General features: G+C 43.9%; 1 protein-coding gene across 2 annotated transcripts in view; it reads right to left on the reverse strand.

The window, feature by feature from the left end:
• SPATS2 (spermatogenesis associated serine rich 2) overlaps window positions 1–19671 on the reverse strand; it is a 94724-nt gene that overhangs the window by 49931 nt on the left and 25122 nt on the right. The window contains exon 2 of one of the 2 annotated variants that reach the window (XM_073663769.1): window positions 15219–15416. The exons of the other annotated variant lie outside the window; for it this stretch is intronic. Coding sequence (XP_073519870.1) covers window positions 15219–15243 — 25 coding nt within the window. The 5' untranslated portion in view covers window positions 15244–15416. The remainder of the gene's footprint in view (window positions 1–15218; window positions 15417–19671) is intronic. 2 annotated transcript variants of the gene reach the window in all.

Below are 19671 nucleotides of genomic sequence, written 5' to 3' on the forward strand. Positions count from 1 at the left end.
AGCACGTGCGAGCAGGGCCCTCACTCCTAATTTGGAATTGCTGTGGACCCATGTATGAAAAACTGACCAGAAACAAAGAAAATGTGAGTATTCCCACTAGTGGATCCAACACTGCACTTCTCTACATGGAAAGAGAAAACCTCCCTAAGTCCTGGCTGACTGCATGGAAGCCATCTGGCATACATGAAACCTGTGCAGCTGACAATTTGCATGTTTCTAGGCACAGATGTTGGGTAACTGAGAAGTCAGCACATAGTTCCTCCATGCCGGAAGCTCATGGCAGTGAGAAACGTTTGCGCTCCAACACAGTTTCTTCAGGACATGCAGGAAGTTGCTCCTTGCTCACAGTGCTTGGGTTTTACGCTCAGTCATTTCACCAAGTGAAAAAAAGGGACTGGTCAATGACTGCTCCACAGGATAGATGATCAATAGGAGATCGAGGGGACGAGAGCTGCTGAAATCTTCCGGATATAAGCAGTGTATGGAACAAAACACATCAGCCCCGTATACAGCTTAGTGGTCGCTGCCGACTACTATCATTCATCTTCCATTCACTTGAACAGGAGATAAAGTGCAGCACTTTGCCCTGTACACTACTCAGATTTCGGGCGCAGATTGATATAAAGTTTTGTGAGAAAACATTTAGTATAACCTGTGTTTTAAAACGCAACTCCAGCCCTTTTATTTCTATCCCTTTGTTAGGGATCACGTATGAGTGTAATACATGAAGTTACATACTCAATGGATGGTGTCTTCAGCTGTTTTCAAGCCCTCTCTGACATCAAAGCCAAAACCAAAAACCTGGGCTAGAGGATAAGTTGGTATATGTACAAAGTGTAAGAGCACGTTCACACTGTGGCCATTTCACAGACAAAACCCAAGAAAGAAAAAAAACAAAAATGAGCATATACCCTACAAGTAAATAGTAATGGTACATAACATAAGGTACTTAGTTAATGCTATTTTGATCACCAAAACCATAAAAGTCATCACACCACGTCACGGTGTACCCAAAGGGGACGGACCTAACCTTTCTAGTATTAAAACCTTACCAAGTGTCATACGACATCAACGTGAATAAGAGCAGAGCAGGATAGAGCCTCACTGCCCACAGTGTGAACGTGCTCTTACGCTTTGCATGTATACCAGCTTATAGTCCTGCTCAGGTATTGCTGTAATTTATTGTACTCTGTACAAACAGAGGGCGTAGCTCCCCTTTCTGAGCCAATTATTCCATCTACATAGCTTCCCAAGGATGGGTGTCTCACCTGGGACTATGTCCTGCTCGGTTCTTATTCACACAGACATCGTATGACACAGGTTAAGGTTTTAATACTAGACAGGTTAGGACCGTCCCGATGAGTACACTATGACGTGGTGGGATGGCTTTTATGCTACTTTGATCAAAATAGCGTTAACTAAGTACCCTATGTTATTTACATGTACCATTACGACGTACTCATTTACTTGTTGTAGGGTCTATGCACATTTTATTTTTTCTTGGGTTTTGGCTTTTGTAAGTCGTAGGATCGCTGTTTGTTCTATTCTGGAAGCCACTTTTCTCAATACAAGTCTGTGGGATGCAGACAGAAGCTGCAGAGCCTTGTTCTAAATTTCCATAGACTTGCATTGAGGAAACAAACAAACAAACAAAAAAAAAAAATTGACCTCTACTTCACACAACCCCTGTGTGATTTGGCAGGTCACAACTGCAGTCTTGTGGTGCCGGAGAGGGGCTAGAAACCGGTGAGTATGTGACTACATGCATTACACTCACAAACATGATACCTAAAAAAAAAAAGTCTGGAGTTCTGCTTTAACCATTAAAAGTTCTGCTCTTTTGGAGACTTTTGGTCAAGTGGGCGGTCCTGTCAGCTTTCTTTGCAAAAAAGTATGTATAGTCATAGCTGTCAGTCACCAATAGGACAGCCCACTCGACAAAAAATCCCAGGAAAAGCAGAGGATTAAATCACAGGTTGAACTGAATCTTTTCTCATAAAACTATACATCCATCTACTGAGTTCCCCTGCTCTATAACATGCTGCCTGCAGATAGGACTGCACTTTGATGGGGACAGGGTCCCTTTAAATGCATGCATTTTCTAAGTTAATCAGTCAGACTGAATTCAGTGCCAAAACTAGGTACAAGTAGCAGATACGTATCTTCGAGACTGTCACCTATTTCTCAAAGGAACAGCTGAAATATATTTTTTTTCACGAAAAGTGATACTGAGCTTTCCATTGGGGCACAAAAGCAAACTAGCATGCAAAACTACTCTTCCCTTAAGGTTAAAAAAAAGCCAATTAATGAGACTAAATGCCAGACTCCACAGAAAATGTCAGTTATTTTAGTTGCACAGAAATTAACCAAGCAGGATAACATATGTCAGCAAGCCATCATAAATAAAAGGCAGCAAACATATTTCAGAGACTTTCATAAATCTTACATTATCACACAATCGCAACATCTTACAATGTCTCACAAGTAGTGTTGAGCGATACCTTCCGATATCAGAAAATATCGGATCAGATTGGATCGGGCCGATACTCAAAAAGTATCGGATATAGCCGATTCCGATACCGGAAACCAATGCAAGTCAATGGGACACAAATATCGGATTGAAAATAAACCCTTTCTTTCCTTGTAGGTTAATTCTACATGAAGGAAAACAACTAACAATAATGTAGAATGTATTGGGGGAGGTGGTTGCCCAAATCGATGGGAACAGTGCTCACAGTGAAACATGAAAAGCCGGCAATTCAGCAGCGGCATACACCGGTACCCGACAATTTAGAACAGAAAGAATAGAGCTTCACACATAGATTAGATAGATAGAAACATGTCAGTCACATATATATGAAGTACAGTGATCGTGTTGCTTACTGTACTTGTCATTTAGTGTAAAGGATTTATTTAAAGAAATAATAGTGTTTTCATGCACCGTCTCTTTAAAAAAGCCGGCCGGCAATTCAGCAGTGGTACCCGACAATTTACAACAGAAACAATAGAGCATCACACATAGATTAGATAGATAGAAACATGTCAGTCACATATATAATAAGTACAGTGACAGTGTTGGTTACTGTCCTTGTCATTTATTTTAACACTAAAGGATTTATTAAAAAAAAAATTGGCGTGGGGTTCCCCGTAATTTTAGTCTCTAGCGGAGGTTAAGCAGACGGCTGGGGCAGATGTTTGAAGCCTGGGAAGGGGGTAATACCCACGGAGCTTCCCAGGCTACTAATATCAGCCCCCAGCTGAATACCTAGCCTTTACTAGCTATTAAAATGGGGGACCCCCCCCCCCAAAAAATGACGTGCGGTCCCCCCTATTTTAATAGCTAGCAAAGGCTAGGCAGACAGCTGGGGGCTGATATTAATAGCCCAGGAAGGGTGCCAGGAATATTGCCCCCTCCCAGGCTAGAAACACCAGCCGTCAGCCGCCCCAGAAATGGCGCATCCATAGGATGCGCCAATTCTGGCACTTAGCCTCGCTCTTCCCACTGCCCTGTAGTGGTGGCAGTGGGGTAATAGGGCTGGGGTTGATGTCAGCTTATAATGCCAGCTGACATCAAGCCCAGGTTAGTAATGGAGAGGCGTCTATAAGACACCCCCATTACTAACCCCATAGTCAAAGTTAAAAAAAAACACAAACACCCAGAATAAAGTCCTTTAATTGAAATAAACACACAATTCTTTATTGTTCTAAATTAAACCATACTTACCATCACGCCCATTCCAGCTGAAGCCAACGATCTCCTGCAATAAAAGAAAAATAATAAAGCAACATCATCCTTACCTTTCCATGGTTCCCAGGACAGCTTCAGCTCTGCTACAGTCACATGACAGGCTGGATCGCAGCCGAAAGCTGCAATCCAGCTTGCCATGCCGCAGAGACTGAGAAGCACAGGCATGCTTGCGCTCCTCAGTGTCTGGCTGTGACGGCATCCAGATGAGCCGACAATGAACTCAGCTCACCTCATGCACGTCACTGACAGCGTGGTAGAATTCTCCTGCGCATGCGGTGATCGTGAGAGACTCGGCTCATCTGGATGCCGTCACAGCCTGACACTGAGAAGCGCAAGCATGCCTGCGCTTCTCAGTGTCTGCCTGCGGCATGACAGGCTGGATGGCAGCTTTCTGCTGCGATCCAACCTGTCATCTCGATGTAGCAGAGCTGGAGCTGTCCTGGGAACCATCGAAAGGTAAGGATGATGTTGGTTTATTATTTAATTTTTATTGCAGGAGATGGTTGGCTTCAGCTGGAATGGGTGTGATGGTAGGTATGGTTTAATTTAGAACAATAAAGAATTGTGTGTTTATTTCAATTAAAGGACTTTATTCTGAGTATTGTGTTTTTTTTTAAATACTTTACTAGAAATTCATGGCGGTCATGTCTAATATTGGCGTGACCCCATGAATTTCGGGCTTAGGGCCAGCTGATAATACCAAGCTGGCCCCAACACCTTTATTACCCAGTGAGCCACCGCACCAGGGCCCTGGATGAGTTGGGTACAGCGCCAGAAGATGGCGCTTCTATGAACGCGCCATTTTCCGGGGTGGCTGCGGATTGCAATTTGCAGCGGGGGGGGCAGAAAGCTTGGGCCTCCCTGCACTGCAGATTCCAGTCCCCAGCTGCCTAGTTGTACCTGGCTGGACACAAAAATAGGGCGAAGCCCCACATTTTTTTTTTTTAATTATTTCATGAAATAATTAAGAAAAAAAGGGCTTCCCTATATTGTTGTGTCCGGCCAGGTACAAATAGGCAGCTGGTGGTTGGGGGCAGCCCGTTCCTGCCTGCTGTACCTGGCTGGACACAAATATAGTGAGAAGCCCCACGTCAATTTTTTTTTTTAATTATTTCATGAATTTCCTGAAATAATTAAAAAAAAATTGACGTGGGGTTTCGCACTATATTTGTGTCCAGCCAGGTACAGCAGGCAGGAACGGGCTGCCCCCAACCACCAGCTGCCTATTTGTACCTGGCCGGACACAAAAATATAGGGAAGCCCTTTTTTTTTTAATTATTTCATGAATTTCCTGAAATAATTAAAAAAAAATTGACGTGGGGCTTCGCCCTATTTTTGTGTCCAGCCAGGTACAACTAGGCAGCTGGGGGCTGGAATCCGCAGCGCAGGGAGACCCAAGCTTTCTGGGCCCCCCCGCTGCAAATTGCAGTCCGCAGCCACCCCAGAAAATGGCACGTTCATAGAAGCGCCATCTTCTGGCGCTGTACCCAACTCATCCAGGGCCCTGGTGCGGTAGCTCACTGGGTAATAAAGGTGTTAGGGCCAGCTTGGTATTATCAGCTGGCCCTAAGCCCGAAATTCATGGGGTTACGCCAATATTAGACATGACCGCCATGAATTTCTAGTAAAGTATTTAAAAAAAAACACAACACCCAGAATAAAGTCCTTTAATTGAAATAAACACACAATTCTTTATTGTTCTAAATTAAACCATACCTACCATCACGCCTATTCCAGCTGAAGCCAACGATCTCCTGCAATAAAAGAAAAATAATAAACCAACATCATCCTTACCTTTCGATGGTTCCCAGGACAGCTCCAGCTCAGCTACATCGAGATGACAGGCTGGATCGCAGCAGAAAGCTGCCATCCAGCCTGTCATCCCGCAGACACTGAGAAGCGCAGGCATGCTTGCACTCCTCAGTGTCAGGCTGTGACGGCATCCAGATGAGCCGAGTCTCTCACGCTCACCGCATGCGCAGGAGAATTCTCCCACGCTGTCAGTGACGTGCATGAGGTGAGCTGAGTTCATTGTCGGCTCATCTGGATGCCGTCACAGCTAGACACTGAGGAGTGCAAGCAAGCCTGCGCTTCTCAGTGTCTGCCTGCGGCATGACAGGCTGGATGGCAGCTTTCTGCTGTGATCCAGCCTGTCATATGAATATGTAGCAGAGCTGAAGCCGTCCTGGAAACCATGGAAAGGTAAGGATGATGTTGCTGTATTATTTTTCTTTTATTGCAGGAGATCGTTGGCTTCAGCTGGAATGAGCGTGACGGTAGGTATGGTTTAATTTAGAACAATAAAAAATTGTGTGTTTATTTCAATTAAAGGACTTTATTCTGGGTGTTTGTGTTTTTTTTTTTTAACTTTGACTATGGGGTTAGTAATGGGGGTGTCTTATAGACGCCTCTCCATTACTAACCTGGGCTTGATGTCAGCTGGCATTATAAGCTGACATCAACCCCAGTCCTATTACCCCACTGCCATCGCTACAGGGCAGTGGGAAGAGCGAGGCTAAGTGCTAGAATTGGCGCATTCTATGGATGCACCATTTCTGGGGCGGCTGACGGCTGGTGTTTCTAGCCTGGGAGGGGGCCAATATTCATGGCACCCTTCCTGGGCTATTAATATCAGCCCCCAGCAGTCTGCCTAGCCTTTGCTAGCTATTAAAATAGGGGGGACCCCACGTCTTTTTTTGGGGTCCCCCATTTTAATAGCTAGTAAAGGCTAGGTATTCAGCTGGGGGCTGATATTAGTAGCCTGGGAAGCTCCGTGGGTATTACCCCCTTCCCAGGCTTCAAACATCTGCCCCAGCCGTCTGCTTAACCTCCGCTAGAGACTAAAATTACGGGGAACCCCACGCCAATTTTTTTTTTAATAAATCCTTTATTTTAACACTAAATGACAAGGACAGTAACCAACACTGTCACTGTACTTTTTATATATGTGACTGACATGCTTCTATCTATCTAATCTATGTGTGATGCTCTATCTTTCTGTTCTAAATTGTTGGGTACCGATGCTGAATTGCCGGCCGGCTTTTTTAAAGAGATGGTGCATGAAAACACTATTATTTTTTTAAATAAATCCTTTAACAATAAATGACAAGTACAGTAACCAACACTGTCACTGTACTACTTATATATGTGACTGACATGTTTCTATCTAATCTATGTGTGATGCTCTATTCTTTCTGTTCTAAATTGTCGGGTACCGGTATATGCCGCTGATGAATTGCCGGCTTTTCATGTTTCACTGTGAGCACTGTTCCCATCGATTTGGGCAACCACTGTAATGCCACAACCACCATGGCTGTGGCATTAATGTGTTAAAAAAATATTAATTCCTGCTATCACATTTAATTGTAATGTAAGGGAGATAATGTAATGTCAGCGCTTGAGCAGGAGAATTCTCCCACGCTGGGATGGCATTCTGATGACAGGCTGGATCGCAGCTGAGCGCTGCCATCCAGCTTGTCATCCTTCAGAGACACTGCAGAGCGCAGGCATTATGTGAACTTCCGATTCCGGTATTTGATATTGTAAAAGTATCGGAACTCCGATACAGCGAATATCGGTCGATACCCGATATTTCAGTATCGGCATGCTCAACAGTACTCACAAGTCATGTGCCCTAAAAAATAGGAAGCAAAAAGCACAGAAGCCCAATAATCTATAGGTTGACAAATCAAAGGTCGCAAAGTTTTTAATGTAAAAAAAAAAATATATATATATATATATAAATCAAATGAACTAAACCATGTACTCAATGTTACAACCATTCTCAGCTATGGCCGACTATAGAGGTTTCCCTATAAAGTACTGCCTGAGCACCCACTATCACAGGAAGCAAATCATCTGGCGCTGTAACTTCATGGCTGCTCTCCTGTTACAGATCGCACAGCTCAAAGTGAAGTCAAAAGAGGAAACCTCTCAGCCCTGTAATGCTGTGTCATGGTCTCCATTAAAGGGGAAATGTACCGTACTTCAGCCATCCGCAGCAACTGCAAGAACAATATAAGTTACATTGCACAGAATTCCTCAAAACTATTTTACTTAACATAAGAATTGAAACCGATAATTATTTAAAAAAATATAGTTTTTTTTCTAAATTGGGCTCATCTGGATTTCGACTGATGACCTGTCCTTGGAGCCGTGCTGATCTGACTGTGCACTATATACATCTATGTATACATCTGTTGCAGGAGCTGGGAACGGCTCATTGATGGGGTGCTGGGTTTAGGACCTCACCTGATCTGATAAAAAAAATGTAATACATCACCACTACATTTTGCTGTTCTTCACAACTTAATTGGCCACAGTCTGATTCAGTTTTGTGGCTATTTTTTCCCCCATTTTATTGATATTGGGTCCTTCTGCTGAGAGCGTGCTCTTGGCTGCGTGATTATCGAGTCCTTGAAGTCCAACTTTGTTTCAGTAAAAAAAAAAAAAAAAAAAATTTTGGTACTCACCGAAAAATCTTTGTCTTTCATTGGGGGGGACACAGGAACTATGAGTTAATATGCTGCCACCTGGAGGCCGATACCAAAAATTACATTTTACAAAAAATATGGACTCCTCCCCACCAGACTACAGTTGGGCAGCCAACACAGTTATTCATTTAGTTCAAAAGAATTTGGCAGAGCAAAACCTACACACCTAAATAACGGAGGGTGCAGAGTCCCCCCCCCCCCCCCCAAATGAATACGGAAAGATTTTATGGTGAGTACCAAAAATCTTTATTTCTCGGTTGCTTCAGAGGAGGGACATAGGAACCAGGGGACGTCCTAAAGCTATACCTGGGGTGGGAAAATGAATGCTGGTGCTGCAAAAGAAAGAGTAGCAATCCCTCAGATTACTGCCTGAGCAACTTCCGCCAACTTACACTAAGCTTAAATGGGTATTCCCATGAACAAAGTTAATTTTCAAGTTGATTTTAATCAATAGATCTAGGAATAATATTTTCCACAATTGGATGGGATTAAAAATAATGTTCCTGTGCTGAGATAATCTTATAAATGTGCCCCTGCTGTGCACTGTGTAATGGCTGTGTCTGACTGTGCAGGAACACGGTCTGATCATACCACAGCTCCTGGGCAGGGGAGGAAGCAAAAGAGTATACAGACATTACAGCAGGGGATCACAGCTCATTCTTTTTGTGAGGTAAAACATTTCCCTGCTTATTTTTAAAAAAGGTTTTACCTCAAAGAAACAATTATCTGTGATCCCACACTGTTCTGTCTGTATAGTCTTTTGCGTCCTCCCCTGCCCAGGAGATGTGGTGTGATCAGACCATGTTCTGTACGGTCAGACACAGCCATTACACAGTACACAGGAGGGGCACATGTATAAGATTATCTCAGCACAGGGACATTTTATTTAAACACATATAATTGTGGAAATTATTATTATTCCAGTATCTATTGATTAAAATCAACTTTTGTTTGTGGCAAAACCTCTAACTCAATAACTGGGCGTCTGCTGGCCACATTTGGTCTGATGGGGAGGAGTCAGTTTATTTTTTCAAAATTGTATTCTTAGAGTCAGCCTCCAGGTGGCAGCATTTTAACCGATGGTTACTGTGTCCCCCAATGAAGCGACCAAGATATCACTGTATTTATTTAATTGTACTCACTTTTATAACACCATTAATTCCACAGCGCTTTACAGACATTATGGGCACTGTCCCCATTGTGACTCACAATCTAAATTCCCCATCAGTATGTCTTTGGAGTGTGGGAGGAAACCGGGGAACTCTGAGGAACCCACGCAAACACAGGGAGAACATATAAACTCCTTGCAGATGTTGTCCTTGGTGGGATTTGAACCCAGGACCCCAGCGCTGCAAAGCAACAATGCTAATCACTGAGGCACAGCGCTGCTCATTCCCTTTAACTAACAGACCATTATCTTCTCTTAGAACAGGGATGTCGAGCTCAAAACACAGAGGGCCAAAATGAAAAACTTGGACAAAGTCGAGGGCCAACCAGTATAGAGTATAATGGGCGCCACACAGTCCTCCATACAGAATAATGGGCCTCACATATGGGTGGTGGTTCTGGTGTCGTAGACCAAATAGAAATCACCCTGTATGTCTTAGAACTTTATATTGTGCAGATTCTGATTATATATATATATATATATATACACACACACACAAATTGACAACTGGGTGTTACCATTACATCTTTCAAAAGGGGTGTGTTCCTACATTCTAACACAGGCAGGACTGAGTGGGGACACGCCCCCAACTGACAAAACCCAGCTGTCAAGTTAATCCTGAGGAAGAGTAATAAGATAATTACATACTAAAAAGACATGCCAGGGTAAGTGATAAGTCCTCTTTAAAGTATTTATAAAAGGTGGCGTTTGCCTTTAAGCGGTATAGCCATTTAGTCCCCTGCTGTTACATAAGCCTCTGCTATTTTAGAGAGCACAAAATGCACATTCTAGAACACGGACTGTGATTTTTTAAAGAACAAATTTCCAGCTTTGCAAATAAAAAGGCCTAAGACATGGAAGGTCTGCAGGGATCAATGCTGTGCTTCCCACAGCTAGTCACACACAGGTCTAAGTAACTATTCACAAGTGATTAGGGCAGGATTTTCCTTGAGCTTCTTACAGCATTGGTACTTTTGCTTTCTTACTTTAGATTTTCTTGGTTGATGAAGCTCACCAGTGATTCACACGTTCCATACTTCGTTAAGAAAAAAAAAATAAATAAATGATGTGAAAATGGGCTGAGCTCGAATATTCCACTTCTTCAGTTTAGCCACATTCAGATGGGAGAAACTACTCACTTCAAACACAGGGGAATTAGGAACCCAAAATTGAATACGAACAGGTATATTGCATAACCGTGATGTGGCAGTGGGCTTCATACAGTCTCATCAGAACGTTAAATGAAGAACCTCATGTTCATTTTTAATCTTATATTTTTTTGCCTCGCGGCATAACATCAGGGTGTGATTGTTGGTTGTGCGGTCCATGTCTTTTTTCTACAGTCATCACATATTACATAACCACGGAAGCATAACGAAAGGTCTTTGACCAGCATCAAAGGGAATCTGTTGCAGGTTTTTGCCATGTAATCTGACAGCAGCAAGATGTAGGGGCAGAGACCCCGATTCCATAGATGTATCACTTAAGGGGTTTTGAAACTGCAAAATAATCGTGAACAAATGTTGTTAAAAACACTAGTTTCAAGATTAGGCTTGGCATGTAAAAAGGCTGCTGATCACCCAATAAAACAAACAAAAGGCTCGTTCATCAGGTGAAATGATATCTTGTGCAGTTAAAAAAAAAACAATCATCATTCTCGGCGGCACATTGCCTGTATAAACAGGAATTCCACTTCTGAGAACTATGGCCGCCTATGTGCACTGAGCGACCTAGTGTAGATCGCCCAGTGCACATAGTTTGCCTTGGTCTGACTGTGTAAACAGGTATTCAAAGTACCACCGACTGCTAATCAGTAAAATGTTACCAATCATATTGTGCCACTGGTCGGTCCATGAAAAAGGACCTTTAGTTTACTGGATGAAGCAGATGTTATAGAAATCACTGTTTTCTCTGCTGCAAATCTAGCTGTACAACCTCGCCCACACCACTGATTGACAGCTTTCTGTGTACAATTTATATAAAAAAGTGCACAAGGCACCTAGTCCTGTAGTGATAATGTCCTACTAATAAAACAATGATTTTGTTGAAACACACAGCCTAGTAAGTGACATCAATGGAATCAGGGTCTCTGTCCCTACATCATGCTGCTCTCAGATTACATTGCAAAAACCTGCTGACAGAAAGTAGTGTAGCACTTGTAACCAAATGTCGCCATCTACTGTCCAAAAGGCAGAACCAAAAGATGGAAGAAGTGTTTCTGGCTGGATGTGAAGAGAACACCGGGTCAGGTGGTAGATGTGGTGCAGTTATCCAATATAAAAGGCCGGAGTGACAAGGCGGGAAAGCAGTTGGCGCCAATCAGCGAAACAAGCGGGTCGTGTGGGTGGAGGGACACAGATGCAGAGTTACCGGGGTGCTTGGAGACTGAGACAAACATCGAGGTCCAGACTACGCTGGTCAACACCCAAAGCCCAGCCTTCATCAGTCGAGACTTGATAGCCGGACGTCGCAGGTCAAGCGCCGAATGTGGATCGCTCTCCAGGAGTGGACATTCGCTGTGGTGACAGGGAGGAGCGAGTGAACCGGGCCAGTACTTCCAACGCCGACAGAGTTCGGGCCAAGGCTGTGCAGCAGAAGGGACAGGGACCAGCCAGTGTGAGAAGGGCCCATAGAACATTACATGACTTTGTGCTGAGGACTTGCGGCCTAGCAAGAAATACCGGTGAACCACGATACTTTAGTTGGAAAACGCTCTGAAGTATTCTAGGGACGGTCTCATCTTGTGAGTGCCACCCGTGGGGGTTATCACACAAGGGACATCAGAGTGCTGTCCTTACTGAAGATAGATAGAATAGAGAATACAATCCTGCAATTGGTAAAGTGTGTTTATGGTCATTATTGCTAATATTGTATGACCTGATATTCTGCTTCCGAATAACTGACCGTTTGCACATTTAACCACTTAGACGCCTGCGTTCCTGTTGAGTTTTACTAGCAGAAAACACTTCAAGAAAATGCCGGCGGTGTTTTTCCTCGAGATTATTTACTGGTATCAAGTGGTTGATACCTTTTAACGGCTAACTGAAAAGATGGTAACAAATTGAAATAATGCAATAGATGAGACAAGTGATGTTAAGCAGAACTTTGAAAATAGGAGAGGGATAAACAGTTATGGCCGTAAATATTGGAGCAGTTCATAGATAAGGAGTGTGAAAGTTATATTGTTCTGTGATTGAAGTCTGGTCGAGTTTTGTGACAACAGGTGGTCTGAAGTACACATTCCTTAGCTGATGTAGAATGACATAAATCTGGTTGATTCCTCTCCTATTTTCAAAGTTCTGCTTCACGTCACTTGTCTCAACTATTGCATTATTTATGTGTCCTATTGTGTATAAATATGTGACTCTTCAGATTTTATGTTATACTATGCCCGATGAAGAAACTCGAGTAATCTCGAAAGCTTGCAATTTGTTACCATCTTTTCAGTTAGCCATTAAAAGGTATCAACCACTGAGGACTCAAATCTAAATATATTTTTCTATCCACTGGCTAACACGGTACAAAGACATATATTTTCCCAGTAGGCCTATAAGACAATTTTCAGAATCATAATACACCCCCCAAACACACACTGACAGATTCCTAGCACATTATATTCATTGACACCTTCACACAATTTTAGTAAAAAAAATATATACACTGCTCAAAAAAATAGAATGGAACACTTAAACAGAATATAACTCCAAGTAAATCAAACTTCTGTGAAATCAAACTATCCACTTAGGAAGCAACACGGATTGACAATCAATTTCACATGCTGTTGTGCAAATGGAATAGACAATAGATGGAAATTATTGGCAATTATCAAGACACCCTCAATAAAGGAGTGGTTCAGCAGGTGGGGACCACAGACCACATCTCAGTACCAATGCTTTCTGGCTGATGTTTTGGTCACTTTTGAATGTTGGTTGTGCTTTCACACTCGTGGTAGCATGAGACGGACTCTACAACCCACAGAAGTTGCTCAGGTAGTCCAGGATGGCACATCAATGCAAGCTGTGGCAAGAAGGTTTGCTGTGTCTGTCAGCGTAGTGTCCAGAGGCGCTACCAGGAGACAGGCCAGTACACCAGGAGACGTGGAAGGGGCCGTAGGAGGGCAACAACCCAGCAGCAGAACCGCTACCTCCGCCTTTGTGCAAGGAGGAACAGGAGGAGCACTGCCAGAGCCCTGCAAAATGACCTCCAGCAGGCCACAAATGTGCATGTGTCTGCACAAACGGTTAGAAACCTACTCCATGAGGATGGTATGAGGGCCCGACGTCCACAGATGGGGGTTGTGCTCACAGCCCAACACCGTGCTGGATGCTTGGCATTTGCCACAGAACACCAAGATTGGCAAAAGTCGCCACTGGCGCCCTGTGTTCTTCACAGATGAAAGCAGGTTCACACTGAGCACATGTGACAGAGTCTGGAGACGCCGTGGAGAGCGATCTGCTGCCTGCAACATCCTTCAGCATGACCGGTGTGGCAGTGGGTCAGTAATGGTGTGGGGTGTCATTTCTTTGGAGGGCCGCACAGCCCTCCATATGCTCGTCAGAGGTAGCCTGACTGCCATTAGGTACCGAGGTGAGATCCTCAGACCCCTTGTGAGATCATATGCTGGAGAGGTTGGCCCTGGGTTCCTTCTAATGCAGGACAATGCCAGACCTCATGGGGCTGGAGTGTGTCAGCAGTTCCTGCAAGATGAAGGCATTGAAGCTATGGACTGGCCCGCCTGTTCCCCAGACCTGAATCCGATTGAGCACATCTGGAACATCATGTCTAGCTCCATCCTCCATCCACCAATGTCACGTTGCACCACAGACTGTTCAGGAGTTGGTGGATGCTTTAGTCCAGGTCTGGGAGGAGATCCCACAGGAGACCATCTGCAACCTCATCAGGAGCATGCCCAGGCATTGTAGGGAGGTCATACAGGCACGTGGAGGCCACACACAATACTGAGCCTCATTTTGACTTGTTTTAAGGACAGTACATCAAAGTTGGATCAGCCTGTAGTGTGTTTTTCCACTTGAATTTTGGGGGTGACTCCAAATTCAGGCCTCCATTGGTTAATAAATTTGATTTCCATTGATGATTTTTGTGTGATTTTGTTGTCAGCACATTCAACTTTGTACAGAACAAAGTATTCAATGAGAATATTTCATTCATTCAGATCTAGGATGTGTTATTTAAGTGTCCCCTTTATTTTTTTGAGCAGTGTATATATATTAATATAGACTTTGTCAGACTATCAGGTTTTTTTCTTTGCAATGCTGGTAATTTGGTCCTTCTCTGAGTACCTATTACAGGTATTATTGGAGACAGCAACCATTTAAAGATTTTATAACATGGTTAAGAACAATAATGACTATAATCAGTAATAACAGAATAAATGCCATTCATCCAGATTCTTCCATATCCGCCTGGATAAATAGCCCAGCCAAGTTCTGTAACAATGTAAGCCTTCTGTGAGGTCACTGAATGTAAGAAATCCTAATGTTAAGTGTACGAGTGTGTGCCAACTTCGGAGATTGTGCCTATCATTTTCGGCTTATTACGCCACATTATTAAATCAGCGTTACTCACATCGCATTCTCTGGAACCTTGGTGCTTCTTGGAATAGGAAATCCATGTTAGACCGCAACAGCACAGATGGGATACTTGTTGGGGTTTTGTGTGGCTACAAATATATTACTTTACTCAAGTGATCACATCTAATAATTCCAGTAGAATTGCACTTCCAGTCTACTTGCGGGGAAAAACAAACAATACACGACAGAATGAAATGTAGAATACTTTTATAACTCACCCTTATTACTGTGCTTCCGAGACATTTTCGTTTGCACTAGTGAAGAAATTAAAAGCACAAAGAAGTATCCTTGTTCACACACTTCGCAACGAAGAGATGTCAAAACTGGTGGGAAATCTGGGCCAGCTGCCAAAAAGGTGCATAAATGTTGCTTTACACAAGTCAGGCCAGGGTCTTCCTCCCACTTCTTGCTGGACACTGAAAAAAAAAAAAAAAAATCAGTCTAACTTCCTAGATAAGATGGCTATTTTGACTTCAACCAGAAATGCCAAAAGTAACAAAAAACTGCAAAGAAACCAGAGTCTAAAACAGAACACAACCACCCATCAATGTGCCATCATCAAACTAGGACTTCACCGCCATACCGGAACACATGGCTACAACCCAACCTGCTATTGTAAATAGTAATACTACCATACTTCTTACCAAACGACCGCTCTAGGAGACAGTGGATTTAGACTTTCACCACTTTAATCAGTGCTAGGACGGATCCGCACATTGTCAAGGTGTCCATTGCAAACAGAAGTCTGAAAGAACCTTGAAAAATTTGGAGACATATTTGGTTTCTTTTGAAAAGAAATGGCAGGTCACAGTTTCATGAAGTTTTTCACCTCTTGTAACAAAAGGCTGTAGCGGCTACATTGTCTTCAGACATATTGGAGCATTTCACACTATGCAATTACCAGTGTTATATCAGCTCTGCACTACATTAAGTTTCACAAAAATCTGTGCCGATCATGTTAAAATACAATCCATGTACTCCATGTACTTGCCTGCACAGTTCTTCACTGATCAGCCGCTGCATCTCTCCTTACACTCTCGCATGACAACATGCGGTCCACAGGGCTGACAAGTCACCGAAGCACCCAAGAGCGTAAACAGGCGCATCAAGGGACCCAGCGGAGAGAATGATGAAAAATTCTAAAGAACAACTATATTAAGAGGCTTTATTGCCCTTTCAAAAAATGCTGTGGACAAATGTATGCTGTACGTCAATAGGGAAATATATAGAACATAGTACATACTACTTTGTGTGTCTTAGGCCACTAGAATTTATTTTTTAACAGCATGCTCCGGATGTGACTTTCTTCATGCATTTTTCCATAGGATTCTTTCCAGGACTGATCAAGGGAATCCGTCTCCAGGTTATACTTCCAAATTTGAAGGCAGCATAAAATAAGTGCTGATACCCCAATTACAGAGCTGTGTCACTCAGTGGGTTTCTTATTAGCTTGATAAAACACTTATCCTCTCAATGATGATTTCCGTATAACCAAACTGCACAATTGCTTGATCGTTTTCTGCATACACTGTGCACAGGCAGAAAGCCGCCAATGAATGGTGGAGGGTAAGGATAGCCAGAGCTCATAATGGAGATGACTAGCAGAGCTGCAGCACATAAAAAGGTTTATGAAAACTATAGAAAGAAGCCTCTACTTTATGCTGCGCTCAGATGGGGCAGCAAAAACCCAGTGACAGATTCCTTATAAAAAAACAAAAACACTAGAACTTGTAATAGAGGGCATGTTTTATTCAGCCCCCAGCTCACAATAAATGGTAAGGAGTTATTTTTGTAACCCCACAGTGCTAGCTCGGCTGTGAGCTGCAGCTGTCGAGAATAGTTGGTTGGAGGTCATAGGACTCTCACTTAGTGAGCATTTATATCAAGTCCTTAAGTTATACCAGAAATGTTAAGACTGCTTACACCCCTATAAAGGGAACCAGTCACCTCTTTAAAAAAAAAAAAAAAAAAAAAAAAGGTAGTGGTAATCTGCAGGTAAATAGCATTTAAATCATGTCTGGTGACTGGAGCAGAGGCTACAGGGAGAAAATAAAGTTGTATTCTCCCTGCAGTCACTCGCTTTCAGTCATCAGGTTGTAGTATACAAAAGGCCCAGGAGACTCCAGCTGTTCCTGGCACTGCAACATGTATGGTCAGTAAAGAGAAGAGAGAGTTTCTGGGGTCATGCAAATGGCCAAATTATGGATTTGTTATTCAGTACTCAGAGGTACATAGGCCCACACAATACTTCTGATGGATCTATTTCCATGTTGAATCAATATGGACATTATAAGTTTGGCATGCGTTATTATAAATGTAATCTACATTACAAGAAGGACAGTTTCCAAGCAACACTGTACCTGATGGTGCCGCCATGTAGCAGCACTATAGTAGGTAATGACATGTGTATGTGTAGCACCCCGAGGGCTCGGCTGCTACAGGGGTATTGCACCTCGAACCAGAGGTGTGGTATTCCACTCCCGGGTAAGGATGGAGTGTGGACCAGGACTCAGTAAGCTGCATGCACCACACACACCCCATTTCCGAGGAACAGACCAACGGTGCTCCCACTAGACAGAGTGCAGGCACGACAGCTTCTGTTCCTGGCTGGAGTGGGGAGGGGGGTGGAAAACCCAGTGGTGTAGGAGCAGATAGGGGTGGGTTTCTAGGCATAGGTAGGAGCCCATTGGTTGCTAGTCACCTGGGCTCGGGTGTCAGAAGGAGGTATATAAGGTGGGCACCATCTTAGAACAGGGTCGAGTTCAGCCAGTTCAGTCAGGAGGAGAAAAGGAGAGGAGCTCAGCCAGAGGGCTGACAGGGAGCTGTGGCTCAGTCTGGGCCCAGCTCCAGAGGCAGGCCTGGAGTGGAGGCCAGAAACAGCAGAAAGAGAGAGGAGGAGGAACAGAAAGGAAAGTAAGAAAGGAACTGGAACAGAGGAGAAAGGAAGCAAGGAACACAGAGAAAGGCCCAGAGACACGAAGGCAGAAGGAACCCCATATGCCCAGAGGAGATACTGGGTGAAGGGTTGGCAGAATAGGGTACCGGAACCCAAATTGGTGGAGGCGACTAATCCTCAGCCAAAACCGGAGGTTGTGACCACATCTTGGTGCGACCCCTCACTACATCCACCAGAAAGGCATACCGCATAGGGTCAGGGAAACCGGGAGAGGTTTCGCCAACAGAAGGCCCGAGGAAGCTGGACAAAGGTGGGTCACTGGTGGGGACGGCCAGTAGAAAGGAAGAGAGGGGAGCTCTGAACCACGCTCTGGAATTGCCTGGGAGTTGACCGAGTCCCTCACCTGGTGGACGCAGCACGGCTTGGGCAGTCATCGCCTGCAGCATTGACCTGAATAACAACCGTGAGTAAAGCTTTGGAAACTGCAATGACAAGTCTCTGTGTTTCATCGCCGCACCAGCGCCATCAGTACTGGGACACTCACACCATCACTACCACCATCATCCACATTAGCTGCCCTGAGGCAATACTCCTCCCGTGGGGAGTTATCCCATACTCAGCTGCGCAACCAACATCAGCCTCAGCGGTCGGCAGCGCAGCGGCGGTCCCCACTGACCGCAATCCACGGGTGGCGTAGTCGGACACTTATTACAATACAAATAGACTGCCACTGGTTTGACCACCCTGGGCACGGACCGGGTCACCGCCACACGGAGACTACAACCCCCAGCATCTCAGCGATCCGGTTCCGGGTATTCCCCCTGCACAGCAGCAGCACAGGCCCAGGGGGCGCGTCATATGTACACAGCAGGTTGCAGGCGTCAGGGATTTGGATGTAACACAACTGATCACTCACTATCTTGTAATAAGTTTCTCAGGAGGTGTTGCTTTTTTTTAAGCTACATAATATATATATTATATTTGTTTTATAGTGAAAAGAGAAAGCTCTTAACGTTTATGAGAAAATTGGTGATTGTTTCCGAGACTGCTAAGCTAAAGTCAGACATAGAGTGGGAAAGCCCCAGGAGCCTCGACAGGGTTGGTGAAGGATTGTAGTATCCCAACTAATCACAGCACGGTTTACCAGTCACCAGACGAAAGAATAGCAGATTTCACAAAAATGCTACTAAAACTCAGCAGAAATCTGCTACTTAAAGGATTTCAAAAAACGCCACTGGAGATTTATCAGAGATGTATTTTGCTCGTAGGCTTAAAACAACAAAGTCAATGTCTTGTGGTAACATCTGGCTAATTGGCTTTTGAGTAAAGCTGTCCCTAAACAAGCTATTTTCAGCTTGTTGATCGAGTGCTGGAAAAGAAGCTTGGCATAAATATCAACCTCACTGTAATGCCATTGTAAGCATTGATCTGCAACATAAGTACATGGCACCCGAGAAATAGCCTTCTTCTTGGCACCGTACATGACAGGCTGCTGAGCTGGTGGCCGTGCACTAAGAGCCAGGACTTTAATATGTGGCACTGATGCAACTACGAATGAAAAGGCCAAATGCGTGGACATGCCCAGTCCTGACTAAGATTTGGTGGCGTAGGGAGGTTTTGAAGGAATGAGGGTGTTGGTCAGAAAAGTGAAAAAAAAAAACCCTAAGACTTAATAGGGAGTCTCTCACCTCCAAAACAAGATTTAAACTACTAAAAAAGTTATATACAGGACTTGGCCCCTATTAAATGAATACCTGCAGAGCTATGAGCTGCTC

This window comes from Phyllobates terribilis, unplaced genomic scaffold, assembly GCF_046119375.1.
Source record: "Phyllobates terribilis strain yellow unplaced genomic scaffold, ASM4611937v1 Scaffold_2__4_contigs__length_985480577, whole genome shotgun sequence".
Classification (NCBI taxonomy): Eukaryota; Metazoa; Chordata; class Amphibia; order Anura; family Dendrobatidae; genus Phyllobates; species Phyllobates terribilis.